This window comes from Leiobunum rupestre, chromosome 11 (assembly GCF_980474605.1).
Source record: "Leiobunum rupestre chromosome 11, qqLeiRupe1.1.hap1, whole genome shotgun sequence".
Taxonomy (NCBI): domain Eukaryota; kingdom Metazoa; phylum Arthropoda; class Arachnida; order Opiliones; family Sclerosomatidae; genus Leiobunum; species Leiobunum rupestre.
In genome coordinates, this window is record NC_143394.1 from 15,867,931 (window position 1) to 15,890,807 (window position 22,877).

Genomic DNA, 22,877 nt, shown 5'->3' on the forward strand with positions numbered 1-22,877 from the left:
AATGTCATATCGAATAGTATAATTGATATTTTGGAGAAAAATAAAATATAAATTAACGTATTTACTGTTTTTAGAAATTTTTGTTCAAATACGAATTACACAGTGGAAGTGAAAAAAAAGACGTTCCCACCCTATTTTTGTCCCGTCTCTAGAATCATTACTGAACCATAGCAGACGATAGTGTCTAGAATTAATAGTTTAGGGATAGCACCCAGTTGGCGGCTGTCACTCGCTAGTCTCCAAGACAGGCAGTAGGATCGGTCAATTAAGATGCTAGAACTCAACACGTGTTTCGTTCTAATACCAACAACCTATGTTGGTCTCAAAAATCACGGTGTTTGGTTCTAATACCAACAACCTATGTTGGTCTAAAAAATCACGGTGTTTGGTTCTAATACCAACAAGCTCTGTCGTTCAAAAAAATTACGGTGTTTGGTTCGAATACCAACAAGCTATGTTGGTCAAAAATCACGGTGTTTGGTTCTAATACTAACAAGCTATGTTGGTCTCAAAAATCACGGTGTTTGGTTCTAATACCAACAAGCTATGTTGGTCTCAAAAATCAAGGTGTTTGTCTCTAATACCAAAAAGCTCTGTTGTTCTCAAAAATCACGGTGTTTGGTTCTAATATAAATGCTGCTTTTCACAACAAGCTCTGTTGGACGGGCGGGATTGCCAAAGTTACAACTTCTTACTCGCGAGCGAAACGAGTGTAGTTGGCGCTGCGGTGCCGCGCTCTTTATTATTAGCTCAAATTAGAGAATACTGCTTAAATCTGGGTGTCGTAATTGCACTGTTTTACCATGGAAGAAAACAGGTAAAATTAAAGTCTTATTTAGGATATTTTGACTCAAGATTTCCATATCGGCTACAGCCTACATTTGACTTCAGTGGTGTAGATATTAAATAAACAATCAACCGAAAAAAACAATTAGAATATTAAAAAAATATTAGGTTGTGCAAAAAAGATATTAAAGAATTCAATGATTAAATTAAACGTATCACATTCTAAAATCACGTGGGATCATTAAATGGTGATCATTATTAGGCTGTCAATTGGCACCACTAGTATCATCTTCATTGTAGCCACTCACGTAAGGTTTTAAGAACAGGGCCATGCAGGGGTTCAAAATATTTGGGTCTTTATGGACAGGGTGATTCGAAATAATGGAATTTTCTTTTTGGTCAAATATCTCTCAGGTTGTTAATGTTTTGTGCGTTAGTTATTCGAATGGGCAGAGTAGTTGCAAAATTGATCAAATTTTAACTTAAATATAAAAGATACTCATCACACATCGGGGGGGAATTGTATGTACTCAAATGTCTGGGCTAACTTGTTCAAGTATTTTTAAATGTTGATTTTAATTTAATTGGCTCAAAAGCAACGATCATACTACACCTTAAAACCTTGTATAAGTTAATATTAATGCCAATTTTAATCAATAAAATTAAAAACTGTTTTCAAGACGGAGCCCCTTATCATCGTGGAGAACATTAAACCTAAGCGAATAAACATATTTATCACCTCGTGGCTCTTGCACCTGAGCTGACAACGTATTCTAGTATCCACAGTTGTAGAAATGTCTTAAAATGAGATCGAGAACACGTGACTAAAAGAGCCAATAGAATTGCTGAAATTCGTGCCCTATTCTTGAAAGAATCATGTTCTTCTATATGCTTCGAAGAAATAATTTGACGTCTTTGATAATGTAAAATAATAAATTATTGTATTTTGATTAGTTTTAATTAAATTATGATTTATTTCGGTAAGAGAAAGAAATAAATAAGTAAATAATAAATTTTTAAGCACTTTATGTGTAGTTTTTCCTTATTAAATCGCGAAAAGGAAGGATTTATTTTTTTACCGCGGCAGAATACACATTATGATAAAGCTAATATAAGCAGGTATATGGGGGATGAAAGTGTAAATCTTTAAAATATTGTTTGCCCCTCAAGTCCGAGACTTTCTCCCCTATTTATACTGACCTTGAACTCTTCTACTAGTTCTTGAGCACATCTTTGTTATTACTAGGGGCCAGACTATTATTCCATCTTGTACCGCGGATGGGGTATCGCCGGAAACGAGCGGTTCGTCAATACTCACGTTCACCGGAAACTGACTTCTGGTCAGCTAAGAGCAACAAACACAAGGAGAACGCAGCTAGCCTTTAAACACGCTAACAAATTTCTTTGGACCAACTTTTACGCTGAACGCTTTACGGAAAGGGGGAAGACAAATTATAATTTTCCCCTTCCGACGGCAGCAGGCGCTAGACCGTCTTACCAATGAAAACTGTACACAAGAAAATGCACGACTTTTGGCAGGTTGCTTACTCCTTGTGTGGGGTGCTGTGGTTGTACTTTGTTGCTCCTAGCTGGTCAGGGTTCTTCCCAGTGATCTCCTCTAAATAATATCCTCTAATATTTAATAAAACATTCACATTCACAGACAGCGACGAATCGTAACGTTTTGCTACCTATTTGGATGCCACACAGAATTTAATTGTAAAAGCCAACTTTTCGTTACGTAATTTGTAACGAAAAGTTTCGCAAAAGTTAAATATAATACGTGATATCACAATATTATTACGTAAAATATTATTATGAAGGCAATAATTTATTAATTAGTGTGAAAACTTTGTTAAATGGAAAGAATATTTAATAATACACGATAGTAATTGGAAACTAATGATAATCCCGAGTTAATTAATTTTTTTATTTATATTAAACGATTCGCAACCACCACGGTCCAGTTTTTCTCCGCGAACAAGAAGCGGGGAACGAAGCACGTAACTCGCGTATGTTTAAATCACGTCGTAGCACGTAAGGTTCAGGGAACCAATGAGGTACCGGGTTGGATTGATTGACTCGAAAGAGGAGTAGCTTACTGTTAGAGCGTGAGGCTTAACTCGGGATAAACGCCAAAAATAGTCGCAAGTTGGTCATTCTCCCTAAGTATATGTAAGTACTTAGGTAATTATAATACTTGGTATTACCAAGAACTATGAAAATATTAAATGCTGGTGCCATGAAGGTATACTACTCGAACGGAGATAATTAACTGGCGCCTTCTAGGGCCTACATTTTTATATAGTTGTGGAAAATGGAATTTATAAATTATTATTAATCTTAATTGTAAATTATAATACTTGAGATAGCGATTATTTTTGAATCTTACATGAGACCGCTTAAAATTTCAAACCGTTCCATTTTCCGGATGGCGCTACAGACAGATTTTAGGGCGTTTCCTTTCTTAGAAGTATATCAAGGTTCCTAGAAAAATCTCTATTAGCTAGACAGACAGCGCCAACAAAGCTAGGAAGTAGGAACAGGGCCGCCTTATCCATAAAGCAGTCTAGGCATAATGCCTTGGGTGACTTGGGTCTACGAAAATTTTAGGAGACATTAGGGCCTACGAAGGTCCGAAAAGTCAGAAAATTAGAGATTTTTGCCTAAGGCCTACGGAAAGGTTAAATCGGCCCGGGCTAGGAAGTATGTGAAGTTGAGGCGGCTGTAAAATCCCCGTCTAATTGCGGCGCTCGTAAGATGGAGTTTGCTCAGTAGGAGATAACTTTGTCCATGGATAACATTTTCTTTAATAGCCTTAGGTGGACCGCAGACCAAAAGCATATACGGCTCATGAGAACAAAGTTCGGGTGGGGGTTATTATGCGCAATGAGAAAAATGCGCCCAATTTGTGTTCTACGTTGACTGGGGAGGCCCGGGAGGGCGCCCACGAGCGCCTAGGCGCAAATGGTACGACTCGCTTTCTTTGATCCATAAGAACAAAGGTGCGAAGTTTGGGTGCGCTAGGTGCAACGGTGCGGAAGTGTATAGCGAGACAGACCGCCAGACAGACCGACCGACATTCAGATGGTAGATGGAAGAAGGGGACAATGATATCTTACATAGTTCTTAGTTGTGTGGTAGTGCATGATAATGCTTGGTAATACGTGATATTAGAAAATTCTTATACCAGTAAAATTAAATATAATTGACTTACAGCAACACTTTAAATATTTTAAGATTTTTATTAAATCCCCAATTCTTTACAACCCACAACCTTGAGATAAAAAAGGTGCAGTGCTTTAACATTTTATTAAATGAATTTATTATAATTATATATTATATTACAATACTATAAATTGCAGTAATACGAGAAATTCTTATTAGCACTATTTTCGTTATTCCTGCCATACTGGATAGACTTATTTATTCTTTGGAAGGGGAGTTAATCGACCACCGCTAGGCCTAATTTCTAAGAGTAAATGGATGTTATACTTGATAAGATTTATAGTTAACCATGCTAACACGATTACAGCACGGTAAAGTTTTACGACGAAACGAATCGACCTATTTTGAGCAGTAAAGTTAGGTGGAACTTTTTTCTAAGCTTCTAAATACCGGACATGTTTATAAACTATTACAAGAACTAAATCTGATTTAAAAACATTATTTCAAAATAATCGATTTTGACCTATTCGGTAGCGCTAAAATTTTGGCCTTTTTTGATTTAGTATTGTTACGTCTTATCTGTTTGTTATTGCAATAGCGTTATTTTGCTTTAATAAATTCCACAATAGTAGCAAACGGGGAAAATAGAAAAATCCATAAAAAACCCTTAAATAGAAATGAAAATCTCTATTTTATGTTATTATTATAAATTATCATTTTTTTATAAAGTAATTTCCCTATAAAATTGACGATGGAATTTGTTTTTCAATTTCATTAAATAACTAATTCTTTGGCGTTTTTATTTTTTAGTAGCCTCTATTCCAGTCAATCAGATATTGAGGTTTTTGCCCGGCTCTGTACAAATTGAAGTTATTTAAAAAGCACTTGGTGACCTAAACGAAAGGAACAGAGGAACAAATATTTCAGTTTTAGTGGTCATTGGGATTAACGCTATTAGTTGATTGCATAAAATAGAGACCCTAAAATTGGGCAATTGATATAACTGAGATCACTGTACTAAGAAATGTAAATAGTACATCAAACGATAGCAAATATCAAGGCCTCTTAGTGGTAATATGAATTTGAGTAATTCGGAGGCTAACTAATTGGGTATTTCATAACTGTGAGATCGTTTGGGTGAAAAATTTAAATAAATATAAATTGTTTAGAAATGTTAACCTCTTGTGGTGGAACTATCAATTTCGGCAATAGCAACCTGATAAAATTGGGCATTTAATATCTACGAAATCGTTAGGGTGAAAAATGTGAATAACATTACAATCGATTAGAAATGTTAAGCTCACTATCAATTTGGATAATCGGGCCTCCAAATTGGGCATTAATTTTTATATCTCCTAGATCGTTAGGGTGATAAATTCAAAACATATTAATGAACAAAAATATCAAGCCCTCGTGGTCGCAATATGAATTTATGGCAATCACGGGCTACAAAAATTTTGCACTGTCATCAAAATCGTTATGATACATCAAACTATAATTAACCGCCTTTTTGGCTCGATGCATCCAAAAACATTTGATGTGAAAGTAACTATACTAGTGCGTTGAATTGTTTTTTTATAGTGTCAAAGCTCTAGGGGCCTCCTCGGGGGCGGGAATAGACAACCAGAGTAGTTTTATGCAAACAGCTATTCACGATTTTAAAAGGTAAGTTGTTGAGTAATTTACAATTGGCAAGAAGACAAGTATTCGTACTTGGCGGTAATTTAAAATGAACTTACGTGTTTCACGTGTGTATTGGCTCCTACATGAGGTGTTACAATTACCTGCGCGAAATCAAGATTAATTAGAAATTTTACGCTTTAAAAATTTACAAATAGATTGATACATTAAATAACTATTTCGGCGAGCGAGCAATGTTTACTATTAAAGCAAAAAACTATTTTGTTCATAAAAATGTGTAAAACCTTTTGCCTAAACATTCGGCTATCACAACTAATACATTACAATGATTACAGTATAAATGTTTTCACCTCTGGCGTAGTCCACAATGGGCTATCGGGGGGCAAGGGTTCGGTTTCGAAAACGTCTAGTACAGCACCGGCTATCCATTTTTCTCTAATTAATTAATGAAATTGGTTAATTATGTGGTCATTTATATTTTAGCCATGAATGTATTAATTTCTACCATGAATATTTAGCTAACCACTAGATCAAACATGGGCGGGGTTCGATTTTTGTAAAGACCAATGTGCCGCGGCACAAGGTTATTTTTGAAACTTTGTATTTATTAATACCAAGGCTTAGCACCAATTTTTATATTCGTAATATTTTAAACGTACCTTTTCGGTTTAACAAAAACAAGCGAAAATATCAATAATACACAGCTTCCTTATTTACAATGAATAAATTTCGTACTCTAATAGGTATTTTTCTAAGAATTAATAGCTATTTTCTTCGCCGGTTAACGCGTGAAATTTCGATAACGTTAAGTGAAACGTTTAGTGATTTTGAGGCGACATGTTCGTTCAGGATTGCCAAAGCTTTCACGGAATAAAATTTTTAAACAAAAATTCGCAATTTTTAACCTAAAGTTCTAGTAAACATTCAACGTTTGGAACTAAAATTAAATTCCAGGCTTATTTACTAGTTCTTAAAATTCCGAAACTTTTAGACCCATTTTTAAATTGCAATGACTTTCCCTAACTTATTTACTAATTCTTAAAATTCCGAAACTTTTAGACCCATTTTAGAATTTCCTGACTTTCTCCGACTTCTTTACTAATTCTTAAAATTCCCAGACTTTTAGACCCATTTTAGAATTTTCTGACTTTCTACGACTTTTTACTAATTCTTAAAATTCCCAGACTTATAGACACATTTTACAATTTCCTGACTTTTCCGACTTTTTTAGTCATTCTTAAAATTTCCAGACTTATAGACACATTTTAGAATTTCCTGACTTTCTACGACTTTTTACTATTTCTTAAAATTCCCAGACTTTTAGACACATTTTAGAATTTCCTAACTTTCTAAGACTTCTTTGGTAATTCTTAAAATTCCCAGACTTATAAACACATTTTACAATTTCCTGACTTTCTCCGACTTCTTTACTAATTCTTAAAATTCCCAGACTTTTAGACCCATTTTAGAATTTCCTGACTTTCTACGACTTCTTTACTAATTCTTAAAATTCCCAAACTTTTAGACTCATTTTAGAATTTCCCTGACTTAAACATATTTTCCAGGTACTGTGGCTAATGGTCTTAAAACATGAATAAAGTTACTGTCTATCTTTGAGCCACAGTTTAGAAATAGTATCGATTCAGTTCATGGTAGAAATGAATACATTCATGGTTGCAACGAACTTCAACGCGTGAATTAAATGGGCGTCGTTGATGATGTCGCCTCGTCCAAGATTGATGAAAACCGGTTTTTTGAGGCACTGTTTGAGCATTTCTCCGTCTAGTAAGCCACTCGTGTACGGGGTGCTCGGCAGGGTGTTGCAGATGTAGTCGCTTTCCCTCAGCACCACCGACAAATCAGTCTCCATTCTGAAACGAAAATCCACAGATTCCAATTTAGCCAAAAAAATATAAAACTTCATTTTCCTCACGAAAGTATCTTCAACTATTGCGTTCAGTACGACAATTAATATGTATTTATTGGACACCCTGGATGTATATTAATGTATTTATCTAGAAACTCAAACACTGAGACACTTTCAGTGTTACCAAAATCCCAATTTTTTCAAAAAGTGGTCAATACTTTATAGTAGGATAGTAAAAGAATATTGCACGTTAAAATCTAAAAACAACTAGTTTGAATGAAATTTCCTAGCTATTGATTTTAGAGTACTAAATGCAACAAAACATAGTCACAAACATACAGGTTGGAATAAAATCTCTTTTATCTGAATAAATCCGCGTTCATGTTATGGTTTTAATTGCGAGTTTCTCTCAATTTCATTGGTCAAAACTGGCATTCAAGCCGACTTTTGTATTTTTTAAGCTTTAGTGCGATTGCGGCTTTTGTCTCTCTGATGCAAATTTTAACGATTTTTCAACAGAAAATATATTATCCATTATTTACCACATATTCCAGTTAATTTCTTATTTCATTCTATTTGCCTCGTCGATTTTTCCACCTCGGACCACTGTAGCTCTGGCTTAAGTTTATAAAAATCCTCCCACATACTTTTTGTGACAAATCTCTAACCAAAATTCCGGGATATTTAAAACATCTAAAACGTCGATGAACACACAATTTTGGTCAACTATGTTGGTAAGCGCAGTTTTCTACTTTTGTTCGCAAAACTAGTTTCATTTTCGTTCACACGCTCCAAGAAAACTTGTTAAAATTTCTCGCGTTAACCAGCAAGAAAATTACTTGTATTGTAATATATAAAAGATACCTCTTCTACTACGAAATATGTCCATTAAGGTTTTTAAAATTCATATCGTCACTTAGTTTCGTATAATCAAAAGGATGTGTACTAAAATGATTAGATTTAAATATTTGGAGATAAGCCTTGTTCAGAAAAGCCAACAGAAGCGTTTGTGTGGCCAACACGTCATGTAAATATGTTATTCATTCACACGCAACAACTTGGTTGCAATTTGTGTTTTATAAATATGCTATCTCGTGTGAATAGGCCTTGTCGTAATTTGTTTTAAGTTCATTATTTTCTAATTAGAGGCGTTTATGATTTTGAGTATGACGCGAATGATCCAGTAACTGTTTCAACTAACAGATAAACGTATGGAACATAGTTATAGACTTATGGCCCTTGCATGACTGGGAAGTTTTCTACCATAAAAATAATCGATTTATTTAATTTAATAGAATCGTTCAAAATTCATTTTATCCAACTTTAAAAACTATTTTAACTCTGTTAAATGCACTTTTTAAGTTCTTCCTGCGTGATTAAAACATGAACATAGATGGAGTTACTTTCGTATTTTCAACAAAAGATTGTTAAAAGAAATCAAGAATACGTTTAAGACTGTTGGAACAAACCTACTGATCAAATTCTAACGGCTTTTCGCTGCCCGTTCTTGGGGTTCGAACGAAACTGATTACTTTGGCCGAACACGCTTTCAGCAATTTGGCAACTGCAAAAGAAAAAATAGGCATTTCCAATTAATTGGCAACGCCATTTTGGCAGAAATATAGAAAGAAATGCTTTTTAGTGCTAACAGGCTTAATTAAATAAAATAAAACAGTCACTAGTGTACTACAGAAAACGTAAAAGGCTATGTTTAAAGAGGCAACCAGGTTCTTTAATGGAAGAGGTCGGAGCACTTCCCCTTTTTGTGCAATTCGTTCGTCAGTTTCACCCTGGGTAAAGGCTAGCTGCGTTCTCCTTGTGTTTGTTGCTCCTAGGTGCCAAGCACTATGGAATTGACTTGATCTTTACGGAGAGCTCTAAGCTTTTCTTTCAAGCTTGGTCACAAACTACTGTCTTTTCGAAATAATGAATTGGTTTTAATGACTCATTTATCGCGGATTCTAATTCCGGAAAAACATCTAAATTAACTAATCCGACGGGCTCTGGCATTTTTCTCGATGATGAAAACTAGCAGACGACTAATAAAGACCATGGATGAAATATACAAATATCTGTATATTTGTAACAAATAACCAATCAAACACAAGGCCTTTCACGTCAACGAATTTTCCGTTATGTATCGCGGTATAAGCGTTTTTGGCCCCACCCAGAATGTCCCGCCACAAAATACCAAAAAGGGGATATGGAGGGATATTCATTCCAAGTAGCGTTATGGATTCCTGGACACGGTGATAGACTAAAGCCACGTTCACACTAGAGCCTAAAACCCAGTTTAGGTCGGTTTGTATGCCAGTTTTGACCGCCGACGATAATTCTTGGTTCACACGTGCGAAATCTATTAAGCCCGGTTCGCTTATAGCCAAGGCTTAACGCCATTTCAAATTATGACTAGAATTTGGAAAATACTAAAATGTATCTCAAAACAATTAGTTAATCATGTTACATACAGTAATATTATTGGACATTATTTAGAATTTTATTCCCATTATTTTGGAAAATACGACTTCCCCGCCTTGTCGTTTTGAAAGCGATTCTAAGCGAGCGGACTTGGACAAGTTGATTCCCGAACCAACACGAAGCGATTTATCACGCTGGTTTTGCAAACTAGTTATCTAAACGAAGCGATTTAAGGGGTAAGTGTGAACGCGGCTTAAGTTTCCCTTTATCAGAAGCAAACTACGATTGTGACGAACGGTTGAAATTCGTTACACGTTAGATAAAGCCAATGCGTTAACCTTTCCATAAAAAGATCCTGGTGACGCTTAAATTGCTTAGTATTATTCAAACTACCGCGTCGTAGGAATTGGTGTCTAGATTAGTGATGTATACAGTCAATAGCGAAAGAAATGTCGCAGCTCGATACGATAGCTTCTCACTTTTTTCGAAACAGACTGTACCTGAATGTTTCATACTAACTTGCAGAAGCAAAAACCCCACCACCCAGAATCCCTATGGTGAGCTCCCCGATGATTCGGTAGTCTTGGAAATCGTATATACTGGTATCCCTTCGAAATAGGCGAAAACAAAATTAGGCAAACTTATAATAGTCATGTGCTTTGATTCAAAGTAATCAATGTTGTATTTACGAAGTTAATCAACAATTCAGTACAAAACGCGAAAAGGCTTATGGGAAAAATCACAGGCCGTTGATTACTTCGGTTCATTTATTGTGAAACCTTTAGAAGAACGTATTTATGCTACGGAGAACGTATAAATGGGGGTAGCAATGCAAAACGTTACTTGGAATATAACGTATAGTCTTTTGTCGCCCAACTTAGTGGACGACTTAATGGATTTGATCTCTGCGACGTCGAAACTCTTAAATTTAAAATAGAACGGATTCGTGACCGCCAACGAAACAAATGGACGACCTAGGCTTTTAAAATAAGCACGCCAGAAAATGATTTCATAAACCAAATTCGTTTTCTTACTAAAATTCTGGGTGAATTTAAAATGTGTTCCATGTATTTCCACGAAGTAAAACTATACATTCCGTTTTTAAATCTCATGAATTAGAATATCCTATAGTAGTTTCAAAAACCGCCACACTACTGATATGAAAAGAATACATTATATCAAGAATGTCTTTATTTATACCAGAGCCCCCACTATAGGCTATTTAATTTACTAACTTTATCCATTTAAAAACAAACTATATTTAGAGAAATAAAGCTTTGATTTTAACTTAAAAAATAGAAACTATTTAAAGGAAAAGTCCAGGTTGGGTAAAACTTGTGTCTATTTGAAAGATCATGTTTAAATATAGGCCTACTAAAAAATATCAGTCGTATAATTGTATCTTTTTTTAATGACGAGAAATTAATTTTTAAACGAGCGAAATTTACCGCCAAGCGATCTGCCATTTTTTGTTTCGGGGTGACGTTTTAGGACTTTAATCACGCGCTGTTCGCGCTATAACAGGCTTTAACAGCGCTCTGTTCCCCGCGCGCGGTCTGCGGAGGGAAGGCGAAAGAAAATGGCAGCTCGCTTGGCGGTAAATTTCGCTCGTTTAAAAATTAATTTCTCGTCATTAAAAAAAGATACAATTTTACGACTGATATTTTTGAGTTTATTTAAACATGATCTTTCAAATAGACCCAAGTTTTAACAAACCTGGACTTTTCCTTTAACCATTTTATCACAAAAATAAATAATAATCAGCTAGGCTAATACCCAAGGCACCACCCTAGGTCTAAGTCATCGAGCGACTTTTAAAGCCTTTAATTCAGGTGGCCGGGTTACAATATACTATTAGCTAACCATGTTAACAATAACAAAAGTATAGACTAGAATGAATTTCATATAGGAATTTATCCTATAGCTAAATCTAGCAATTTAACTGAGTGGCTGGATTTGAAATGGGCAAAATATCAATATTATAGGATTTTATAGGAATTTTGGGGGATTTTGATAAAAATCTATGATGTTATAGGACATTTTTGGAAATATAGGATTTTATAGGAATTATAGGACTTCTGGGGGCCCTGTTATACGTTCGGCTTCGGACGTGATTGACTTCCCCCTTCTCGCGTCTGGGAAAAACTCGATAACGATGCCTTCGGATCATATAAACGTAGTCTTTATCCCTAAATATAAATAAATACATGATGGGTTATATTCAAACCGCGTCTAAGATCTGAGCTATTTAACCAAACAGCAGAACTAGTATATGAGAATTAGGACCCGTTGCTAACGTTGTACGTTCTCAGTAACATAAATGGCTTCCTTGGTATATTCTAAGAAGACAAGCGTACCATGTTTTCGTTTTTTGCATATCCCAGAACTGATAGAACATCCTTTCTCTGTTGACAATTTGGGCCATGACGTACTCTGCCATTTGGGCGGAATAGTCATCGGTTGACAAACGACTCATTAAAAAAGACGGTTTCGGCTGCGAACAAAAATTACGTTTAACCTTAAAATACTCGTAATTATTTAAATTAAAATTAGCGTACCTTTTGAGGATCCAAATTTGACATTAAGTGATCTACCCCTGAAATACAATTTAAATGAATTATAGCAATTAAGCCAGACCAAAGCATTTTGCATATTAATTTCAATTTAAAATGATTTTTAAACAACCTTAACAGTCGTTGTTGCTGTTTCCCTCTAGCGCTGGTTTTTGGAAGCTAACTAATGGACGATGTTGAAGCAGATGCTATTTTAACAGGGTTGCAATGCAAATACATGACAACCCTGTTTTCCAGTCTGCAATTTTGACTAATACAGTTACCAACTTACCATACATTTATACTAGTTCTAATTTATTTATTTCGCCTCGGAAATGTATGACAACACTGTTTTCCAGTCTGCAATTTTAACTAACAGGGTTGCCATATATTTATCATTCGAATTATTTTATCGAAAATGCGTGGCAGCCCTGTTATCCAACGATTTGTGATGTTAATTAAATAAGAACAATGCATCGCAATACTGTTAAAATGGCAATTTGTCAACTTCCAAAATTCGTCACTTTGGGGAAATAGCTTATGTTGAGAATGTTAGCATAGTGATAATAATAATAATAATAATAATAATAATTATTATTATAATAATAATAATAATAAAAATTAAAAAATAATGATAATAATGATGATAATAATAATAATAATAGTAATAATAATAATAATAATAATAATAATAATAATAATAATAATAACCAGGCACCACTTATTCCATATTTATCTAGCGACTTTTCAAGCCATTATTACAGGTGGAAAATTGGTGAATAAGTAGATAAGTCCATAATGAAAAGGGATAATAAAGCTAAACCCTAAACAAATTTGAAGAAATTTAAAAACTTACTAATAGCTCGTACCGATAGGTCTTCGAGCGGATGAAAACGCGAAACTCGGACCAAATAGATCTTCGAGTGAATAATTAAATTAAATAATTTTTTTTTTTTTTATTTAATTTAATTATTCACTCGAAGATCTATTTGGTCCGAGTTTCGCGTTTTCATCCGCTCGAAGACCTATCGGTACGAGCTATTAGTAAGTTTTTAAATTTCTTCAAATTTGTTTAGGGTTTAGCTTTATTATCCCTTTTCATTATGGACTTATCTACTTATTCACCAATTTTTCATCCTGTACAATGCAGTCCATAGGTGGTTCCTTTTAACTTATTATTACAGGTGGCCGGGTTACAATGCGTAGGAGGGTGGTGGCGAGACCTTCATGCCACGCGAGCCAACAGCTCCCTACGCCTACTCTTACCATTAACATCAACAAGTTTTTATGGTAAGAGTATAAGTACTCTTTTAAGCACATGTGTTCCGAATGATCTAAGTAACTGTAGAAGCATATATTATATCTAAAATTTTGAACGCTGGAAACATGTACATGTGAAAATGCGTATTGGAAGAAAAAAGGTGCCAAATACATCACGAAAAATAAATGATTAACTTTACATTGTCGGGACGATTAATTAATTATTGAAATGTAATGCGGTGTACGCTTTTTACATTACAGATAATTATTTAATAATTTTTCCTCCCCGAATTTGCAGGAAAATTGCTACTACTGGGTACTCTGGTTGCGGTTACAGGTTTTACGCAACCAGTAATAAAACTAATTATAGCAATTATACACGAAACGAATATAAAATCTCGGAGGTTTAATGTCACTGTTTTTCGACAGTAGTTATTATAAATATAGACGGCGTTCTGAAGTCACGACTAACTCCAAAATTTGAAGCGCTCGTGTAAGCCACGCGAGCCAAGAAACCAAAATAAAATTTGGACTCGTGACACGCAGAAAAATAGCTATATTATCTACAGTCGTGTGTATATTGGTATTATTTCATTTTAAGGAAACACTTCTTCATCATGGTTGGTGGATCGCGAGCAACCTTATATTCGTCTTATTTGAAATATAAATAAAAACATTCTTGCTTATTTGAAGTTCTTGGAAAAGTATATTCAAGAATTGATTTATTTATATATAGAGATCAATAAATAGATCAATTCTTGGTACATTTCTTCACGTGCTTTTAATATTAAAATTAGTTTCACTAAAATATCAAATTAATCCTGCAAAAATTACCTTAAATGCCTTTAATTTAAAATTTAACTAGAATACAACTTTTTCAAAAAATAAATAAATTTAATAAATAAAATGTGATGAAAAATACCTGTCCATGTGGCTTGAGCCCATTTTAAATTAGGGACGTCGTAAATAACTTGTCCTAACAGAGTATTGTCGGCCACAAGCACCTCGCAATTTCTCACTTGTTCCTTCTCTTCCGGTTTCAATTTCAAATTCCAATTGAAACGCTTTTCTGGAATTGAAAAAAGCGACCTTTATAACCGGTCCCCGCTGAAAATACGAGCGGGAAGGTTGGGTTCCCCACGCCGTGGCCCCCGCCGGAGATATCCCCAAAGATCTTCGATCCCGCGTTTTGGGAAAATAAAGGGGACCGGTTTGAAACTTGGAACTTCCGCGAAACCGGTTAGGGACATTTTCCAGGATTCCACTTACCGGATAAGCTGACTACTTTAACGGCCACGTCCGAAGGTAGAATTTTCTCAAGGGCGCATCCTAATCCTGGAAACTGTGATAAAACGTGAACTATCGACGTCGTTCTGCCGCGAGCTGCAACGGCCATGCTTTGGCTTCCCGCTTCTGCCGTTGACGGGGATCCTTCCACTAGGCCTAAATGAAAAGGGAACACAATTCGCCAGGTTATTTCCCTCTGACGGGCTTCACATATTCGCGTCTCAATTCGAATGAGGGGAAAACGCCGTTGCCAACTTAATTATGGTTTTGAGCGATAATTTTGTGCGTTTGTTCTAAGTACGATAAAGTAAATTGAATGGATAATTAGGGTCTGAAATGAGCTAGGAATTTCGTTGAGATTAAGTCCACAGAAGTACGCTAAAGAAACCACAGCTTTCGATTCACAGTAGCGTAGCCAGGATTGAAGTTCAAAGGGGGATTTAAAAATAGAAGTATTCGGGAATTGTTTTACCAGGGTTGCTCAAAATTAATTTTGCATTTTGAGTTTCTAGGAAACTATTTTGCATTTTGTGGGTTTGATATGTGGAAAAACATTTTCAAAATGTTTTTACTGTGGTACCATCATCGAAGCCTTTGTAGATTAAGTTCGTCTGCTATTTATTCCTAAGAAATCATAGATGGCGATACTCAGTTACTCAGAAGCAGACGAACATTGGTACAGTGCTACCGCCTTATTTTCCACGCTGGCTGCGAGGATGGTTTTGAAATCTCTACATAATTATTAATAATTACTAATTAATAATAATAATAATAATTAATGAATTAATAATTAGTTACCACAGCTAGTGGTTAAAGTAAACAGAGTGCATTTGTAAAAACATTTTGTGTTTTAATTTGAGCTGTAAAAAAATTTTACATTTTGCATTTAGAAAAACCTATTTTGAAAATGCATTTTGCATTTCGAGTTATGGAGAAAGTTTTTAGAATTTGGCGATTTGAAAAAAAAAGCATTTTGAACAACCTTGTATTTTACCACAGGAACAAAATGGCCGTCTAGCGGGAAGTTATCAAAGACCACGTGAGTCACTAGCTACTGCCCCTTGAAATTATGTTTAGTGCACCACTTACCCTGGTGTACAACTTTCTTTGGAGTTCATTTAAAGGTAATATAGCATGCAAGGCGTTCTTTACGGAAAAACTCAACATTTTGAACCATTATCTCCGTAAGGAACTACTAGGCCTTAAAAGGGAGTGTCCAATATTGTACCGAAATACTGAACGTTAATATTCCATTTACGCACCCATTTTACTAAATATTTTACAAAATATTTCAAAATATTATGTTTTATTTATAACGATATTTTACAAAATATTTCAAAATATTATGTTTTATTTATAACGATATTTTCCAAAAATACGATAATTATCACTTGTTGGTACGATAAAGTTATCTGGTTGGCAGCGCTGATAAAAGTAAGGCGGCAACAGCCGCTACCCTATATTGTTTGGTCCTCTGAAATACCAGGACGGTTTATTTAAAGAGATCCAGGAGATAAAGACCTTAAAACAGGGGTTATATCGGGTTACTCTAACCAGACGTGTATGACATATGAGAGAAGTATTTATCTATCTATACTGCTAGATACGTGCACAAGCAGGGGCGTCCCCAAGGGGGGAGTCTCCCCCCCCCCAAAGCTTGGTAGAGCTGGCAAAATGAAATGTCAGCCAAAAAACCTTTCGTCAGCACCCCCCTGAGACCGAACTCAATGCTCGGGAAAAATCAGGGATAGAGTTGGGAAATCAACGGCTGACCTCCCCCAATCCGACCCCTTTGGTACGCCCCTGTGTACCCGAACTGGCTCGTTCTGATTTTTCAAAATTCGGTTCGTAAGAAAAAATAGTACGTCGTGAAATTCTTTACTATATTGAGTTTCTAAAATCATTTCAATGGAAAAAATATGGTTTACAAATAAGTAAACATCCCTATGGAGTGTAATTTGATCATCTTACATCGTCAGGCGGAGTAATACATAAGATAAATTTTGAGCCGTAGTGCGGTTTATAAATGCGCGGTTATTTGGGAAAATCGCATCCATCGGAAACTGCATTTGGTTTTTATTACACTCTTCTGTTATAAACAGTTTTAATTTTAGAATCTTTTTCTCTGAAGTTCTAGAGCGAGAGTGTTTATTTACAGCGTTTTTATAATATACGCGAAGAAAAATAGTAAAAAAATGTGTTTTACCGTTTACATATACTTTTTGTAAATGCTGAACTTAACTAACTAAGGTGTAAAGAGATTATACAAAAAACCAGTTCTGCGAACTGAAAAAACGGTGTTTATTTCTTTTAAACAGTAAGTACTGCTATCAAGGGACAGGTATTAAAATTATTATGCGAGACTTACTACAAAGCAACAATCTCAATTAAATAATAGGATTTTATTATTATTTCTGTGGAATTTGGATTTATTAGCCATCAACGTAAATAAATACTCACAAGGAGAGTACCCGAGGTGTTTATTGCCGATTTTGTTTAAAGTCGGGCGTAATGTATGAAATTTCCTAAAAGGAGACGTTGCACTACCCATTCGATTTGCCATGGCAACCGAAAATGTTTTTGATAACTTAAAACAAAAAAATCTCGGTTTCACAGAATTTTTTTTTAAATTTTAAAATCACGAAATGGGTAATTTGTACCACATTTAGGTAAATTTCGTCATTTTTGGGTAAATTGGAACCATTTTGGGGTAAAATCAGGAAAAAATAGCTTATTATTGTTTTAAGTGATCATGGACATTTTCGGTTGCCATGGCAAATCGAATGGGTAGAGCAACGTCTCCTTTTGGGAAATTTCATATCTCATATAGGTCTACATTACGCCCAACTTTGAACAAAATTGGCAATAAACACCTCGGGTACTCTCCTTTGTCAGATAAATAATCAAAAAATCTTATTATTTAATTGAGATTGTTGCTTTGTAAAGTCTGTCCCTTGATAGCAGTACTATTTATAAGGAATAAACACCGTTTTTTCAGTTTGCAGAACTGGTTTTTGTATAATATTTGCCCCTTTGTAAAATTCGGACTACAATACATTTACGTGTCATTCGATCGATATAAATTGATAAATAACAGTTGATTGAAATCAATCGAAAGAAGTTTTATTTTTAACGTGACGTGATATTTCAGTGTCTTGAGAAAACACATTTTGGTATGGTCAAAATTATTTTAATAGACTTTCGAAAACTTTTTTATGTTTTTAGTACAATACCTTGATATATGAGCCCCAATTAATTGACTTCCGCCACAAACGGGTATGAAAATCCGAGGCTAAGCTTGAATTTCGCACCTTTGAAGAAACGTTAGCTTCTGCCAATTTAATCACAGACCTGTAACTTTAGTTTTATTTTCCGTTTTCCGAAAATCCGAACGTAGGCAAACAGCTTGGCCGGTAACGAGCTCTGTCTCCCCCTTTTCTTCCCCCTATATGAACGTTTCTCCCCCCGTTGTCTTTCCCCTTCTAGGCGATACACCCAACCGTCGATTTTTACTGGAGCCGTTCAAAATATTCATTTTAAATCAATGATTATGCACTTAAAACTAAACGTAATTAAGTTGAAACATAATAAAGGCACTTGTTTGCGATGTCAGGAATCCAGTGGTGGTGTCAGATTTTGATTACGATAAGTATTTTTTCTCTAGATTCCGCTAATTAAATGAGTGTAGCTTTCAGAGCCGAAAAATCCTTTACATTTAATTATTTCCTTATTAAAACCTTAATTGACTTGAAATATAGAACAGGTGGAGGATTGAAGTGTCAGGAATCCGATGGTGGTTTTAGAATTTATCTCCGACGAGTAGTTATTTCTCTAGATCCGCGGGATTAAATGAGTGTATAAATCTTCGAAATCCAAAAATTCATCGAAATTTCGGGTTTAAGAATATATTTATACAGTATCATAAGCCTATCAACCCTAAGTTTAAATCGAAAGGCATTGTTGGTTCAAGCAAACGACTGGCGAAAGTACAGCGCTAAATCCACCCGGTGGCGGAAAAGAGAAACGTAACGCGTCCCGCAATGCATGATGCCAGCTGCTTTGGTAAGAAAGAGGTGCGTAGAGAGAGAAAGGGGGAAGGAAGAAGCTTCAATTTATCTCTACCAGGTGCCGATACTATCGCCTGATTTCTTCTTTTTCGCCCGTCCAGTGGTGGTACAAAGGGCGCTATGGGCGTTTCAAACTTAGAGGTTATAGGCTTATGACAGAATAGAGTACGAGCGAATGACGCGCAGCGCCTCTAGGGGCGAGCTCACGCCTAACTTGGTTAAAAATAAACTATTCCCGTTGACGCTAATGTAAATGTAGCGATGATTTAAAGTAAATTAACAAATCATTTTGAGATAAAAATATTTGATTAACATTTTACCATAATAATTGAATTTAAAAGAAACCCAAAAAAAGCCTTTAAGATATATTTTATCGTTTTATTTTAGAAATAGGCGGGCTTAAAGTTCACGCGTATGCCTAGATACACATCTAGGGAGAGAGAGGTGATTCCCGGTGAATTTTAAATATTTCTATCTTGTACAACCTAGAGTAATATTTTATAGAAATTATATGACAATTAAAATTAAATAACTTTCATTAATTGTTATGTCGTAGACTTTTTTAGTCACCGACGTCTCTCGTGTGCATTGCCCTTGAACTACTGAGCTGTCTTCGTTCACTGTTTCCCTAACGTTCAATATACGATTGCCTACCAAAAGAGCTTGACCTTTTCTATACGTAGATTGTCTAAAATATTTTCCTAGTCCATTTAACGTCAAAAATCTCACGTATTTCGTTATTTGTTTCCGATTACAATTAGCGTTCGCCATCATTTAACGATAGTACTCGGGTTTTTCCGTTTCAAAATATGCGGTAGATTAAACCGAGGCTTAAGACTGGGCACCGATTTAAAATTTTTGTCTTTTGTGAACGAACCAATGGATGAAAAGTTATGAAACTAGCTTTTAAATAAACCTTGAAACTTATTTCAAGTCATATTTATAATTCACTGATGATAAAATTCGCGAAAAGTATTAATATCGTTTAGAATTACAACCTACTTTCTATAATCTCATTTTGCTTTCTAATACGCGCGTTGACAACCCAAACTTTACATAGACGAGCAGCTGTTCGATTATCTACATGGAGCGTTAAAATTGCTATTTTTGAATGTTATAAAGCGATAAACAATTTTTCAAGACGATTTTATATTACATTTAAGTTCATATAAACGGGAAAAATTGTCAGTGGAATATTTCTTATATCATTTGGTAGGTTAATTAACGTTTAATTATCGCCAACTTTACATTAATTTCAATGGGGCGGGGAAACACTTTTAACCAAGTTACGCGCGAGCTCGCCACGAGAGGCGCTGCGTGTCATTTTGAAACCGACAAAGCCATGTGATCCGTAACAGTTTGCTTTCTTTAAGGCATAGGTTTATAGAAGGCAGGGATTGAGTCTAGGAATCGTTTTACTTGAATACATTTACTGTTTCTAAGAACTGCGCTTTAGATATCAATTTATAACGTTAAGCTTTATCTACGTATTATTAACGGTATGGAATAGGGTTTCAGAGTGTTATAATTATACGTTCCATTTCTCATTATGATTAACAACAAATAAGTAATCGTTGTAAAAGCAATGACTTTCTTTGCTGTGGCGACCTCTACCGTAAATAAAAATAACTGCATGAATTTGAAAATTTAAACTTAAAAACACGTTTTAATGTTCAGACTTACTATAGTCATGTTTAAATCACCGAAAAAAGTTTAAAAAAATATTAACAAACGAAAATTATAAATTTTCAGCCTCATTAGAGACAGGATTTCAATCGACAAAATCATACGCTACAAATATACCATTGCGCAAAGTATTAGTATGGCACAGTTATGGAATCCTATAGAAAATTTACTAAAACGTTTTATATAAATGTAAAAACTTTCAAATATCCGAAATTTATAGATTTCTATTTTCTTTGTTTTCTATAAGATTTTTAGATTTCTGTAGATAATTTTTGTAACAGAAAATCTAGAATTAACATTATTTTTATTTCAAACGGGAAAAATTTTAATTGAAAATTCATCTAAACTTATATTAAAATTATTACTTAATTTTAGAATCTCAATTATTTATCTAAATATAGTCGTTATTTATTAGTGCAAATAATTTGTCCAAAGTTTTAAATAAAGAGTCAATTGATAAACATAATATATATTTCACACCTTTTCTCTCTCGTTGGAATACGTCTGATCAGAAGTTGATAATATATATCTAATGTACTTATTTATAAATTACAAATATGCTACATTTGAATCTGCTCCATTCCGCCGAATCCCATTCGACCGAACCCAATCCCATTCGACCGAAAAAGCCGCATTTTGGCGGATTTAGGATTCGCTCTAATGGAATTGTCCCATTCGACCGAAAAAGCCGCATTTTGGCGGATTTAGGATTCGGTCTAATGGGATTGTCCCATTCGACCGAAAAAGCCGCATTTTGGCGGATTTAGGATTCGGTCTAATGGGATTGTCCCATTCGACCGAAAAACCCGAGGGGCAGCTCACTCCAATGATTATTAGGACACCCTCGTATGATTTAATCATGATTAGATTAGATTAAAATTAAATCTGTAGCTTTGGCTGTACAAAGATTAAAAAAGATTAAATCATGATTAAATTTTTAATTATGATTATTAGGACATCCTGTAACAAAGTGATCTGCCCCTCGGAAAAACCCGCACTTCTCAGGGGTTTAGGATTCGGTTTTATCCGTTTCAGCATCTGTCAGAACAGCATGCAGTGTTACCTAACGTAACCTAACCTAACCTCACCTAACCTAACCTCACCTAACCTAACCTAACCTAACAGACTTAAAAATGTATTAAAACGCTTCCATAAAAAATAAAAAGGGGTAGAAAGAAATTTTTTTTTTTTTGCGGTCGCTCAATTGTGAATATTGCGTCGGTCGATTAGAAAAATACAAAACCCGCCTTTGGGCTAATTTCATCAAAAACATTGGCGGAATTCGGTCTAATGGGAATTCGGTCGAATGGGATTCGGCGCAAAAGGGAAGATACCCTATATTATACATCACAGCGTCTTTGTTGTTTCAATCGAATGACATTAGCACTACAAGGAGATGAATACTTATCTCATAAAATAGATTATTTACTTCTGGTCTGACATTTATTTCTAAGACAATATAACCTTGGATAAATTATGATTATTAATAATTAATCCAAGATATAACTGACCTGCCATTCTCGTTGAAAAACTGCTGTTATTTTCGTTGGATTCAAGAAATTCCTAGCACGAAGTAATAACTTCACTAACGGACTGAAGTGTAGTGGTATTCAAAGCTCCATTCCCCAGAATTTGTAAAACCTCTCTGTAATATGAATTTTGGAGACCTTGGAAGTTTTATCTGATTTTTCGCGTTATCGACTGATATGTTTGAATATCCAAGTATTCTATATGTATAGGCTAACTATATTATTAAAATGGTAATTCGTTTTGACAATAAACTAGTACATTTAATTTAAAGTGAAATTATGTGGTCTAAATTATATAATTACTTATCTTTTTTAGTTGTACTTTAGAAACGGTACCAAACCTTTCCACGACGTGGCGCTAAATACCAACGATCGATAAAATTATCTTTTTATATCATAGATGGCAGCGCAGAGCTTTATTCTGTAAATTTAGAGTTTATATAAATATTAACATAATAAATAATAATATTCGTTTAATATAGTAATTATTATTTTATAAAATTTCAAAATATTTTTTATATATCAAATAGTTGATTGTATTGATTTAGTTTATTTTAAGTTAATTTTAACCTTCTCGCATTAGCTGTAGATGGAGCTACGTGTAGTACTACCGTCG

General features: G+C 34.7%; 1 protein-coding gene across 1 annotated transcript; it reads right to left on the minus strand.

The window, feature by feature from the left end:
- Positions 1 to 4,087: 4,087 nt before the first annotated feature.
- On the minus strand, positions 4,088 to 22,378 carry LOC149921846 (uncharacterized). The gene is made up of 11 exons (XM_090162817.1): positions 22,244 to 22,378; positions 14,962 to 15,135; positions 14,615 to 14,761; positions 12,439 to 12,476; positions 12,238 to 12,374; positions 10,400 to 10,488; positions 8,936 to 9,026; positions 7,281 to 7,466; positions 5,946 to 6,030; positions 5,694 to 5,738; positions 4,088 to 4,847 (listed from the first exon to the last, which is right to left on the minus strand). Exons 1-11 carry the CDS (start codon positions 22,248 to 22,250, stop codon positions 4,761 to 4,763), a joined length of 1,086 nt encoding a protein of 361 aa, XP_090018943.1. The 5' UTR covers positions 22,251 to 22,378; the 3' UTR covers positions 4,088 to 4,760.
- Between the last annotated feature and the right edge of the window lie 499 nt (positions 22,379 to 22,877).

Bases quoted from the DNA above. Each gene is read 5' to 3' on its own strand.
- LOC149921846 (XM_090162817.1), bottom strand. The intron at 12,477-14,614 runs GTATTTTTCATC...ATTGTATTTCAG, and splicing joins GGCTCAAGCCACATGGACAG to GGGTAGATCACTTAATGTCA. The intron at 10,489-12,237 runs GTACGCTTGTCT...CCTATTTCGAAG, and splicing joins ATGCAAAAAACGAAAACATG to GGATACCAGTATATACGATT.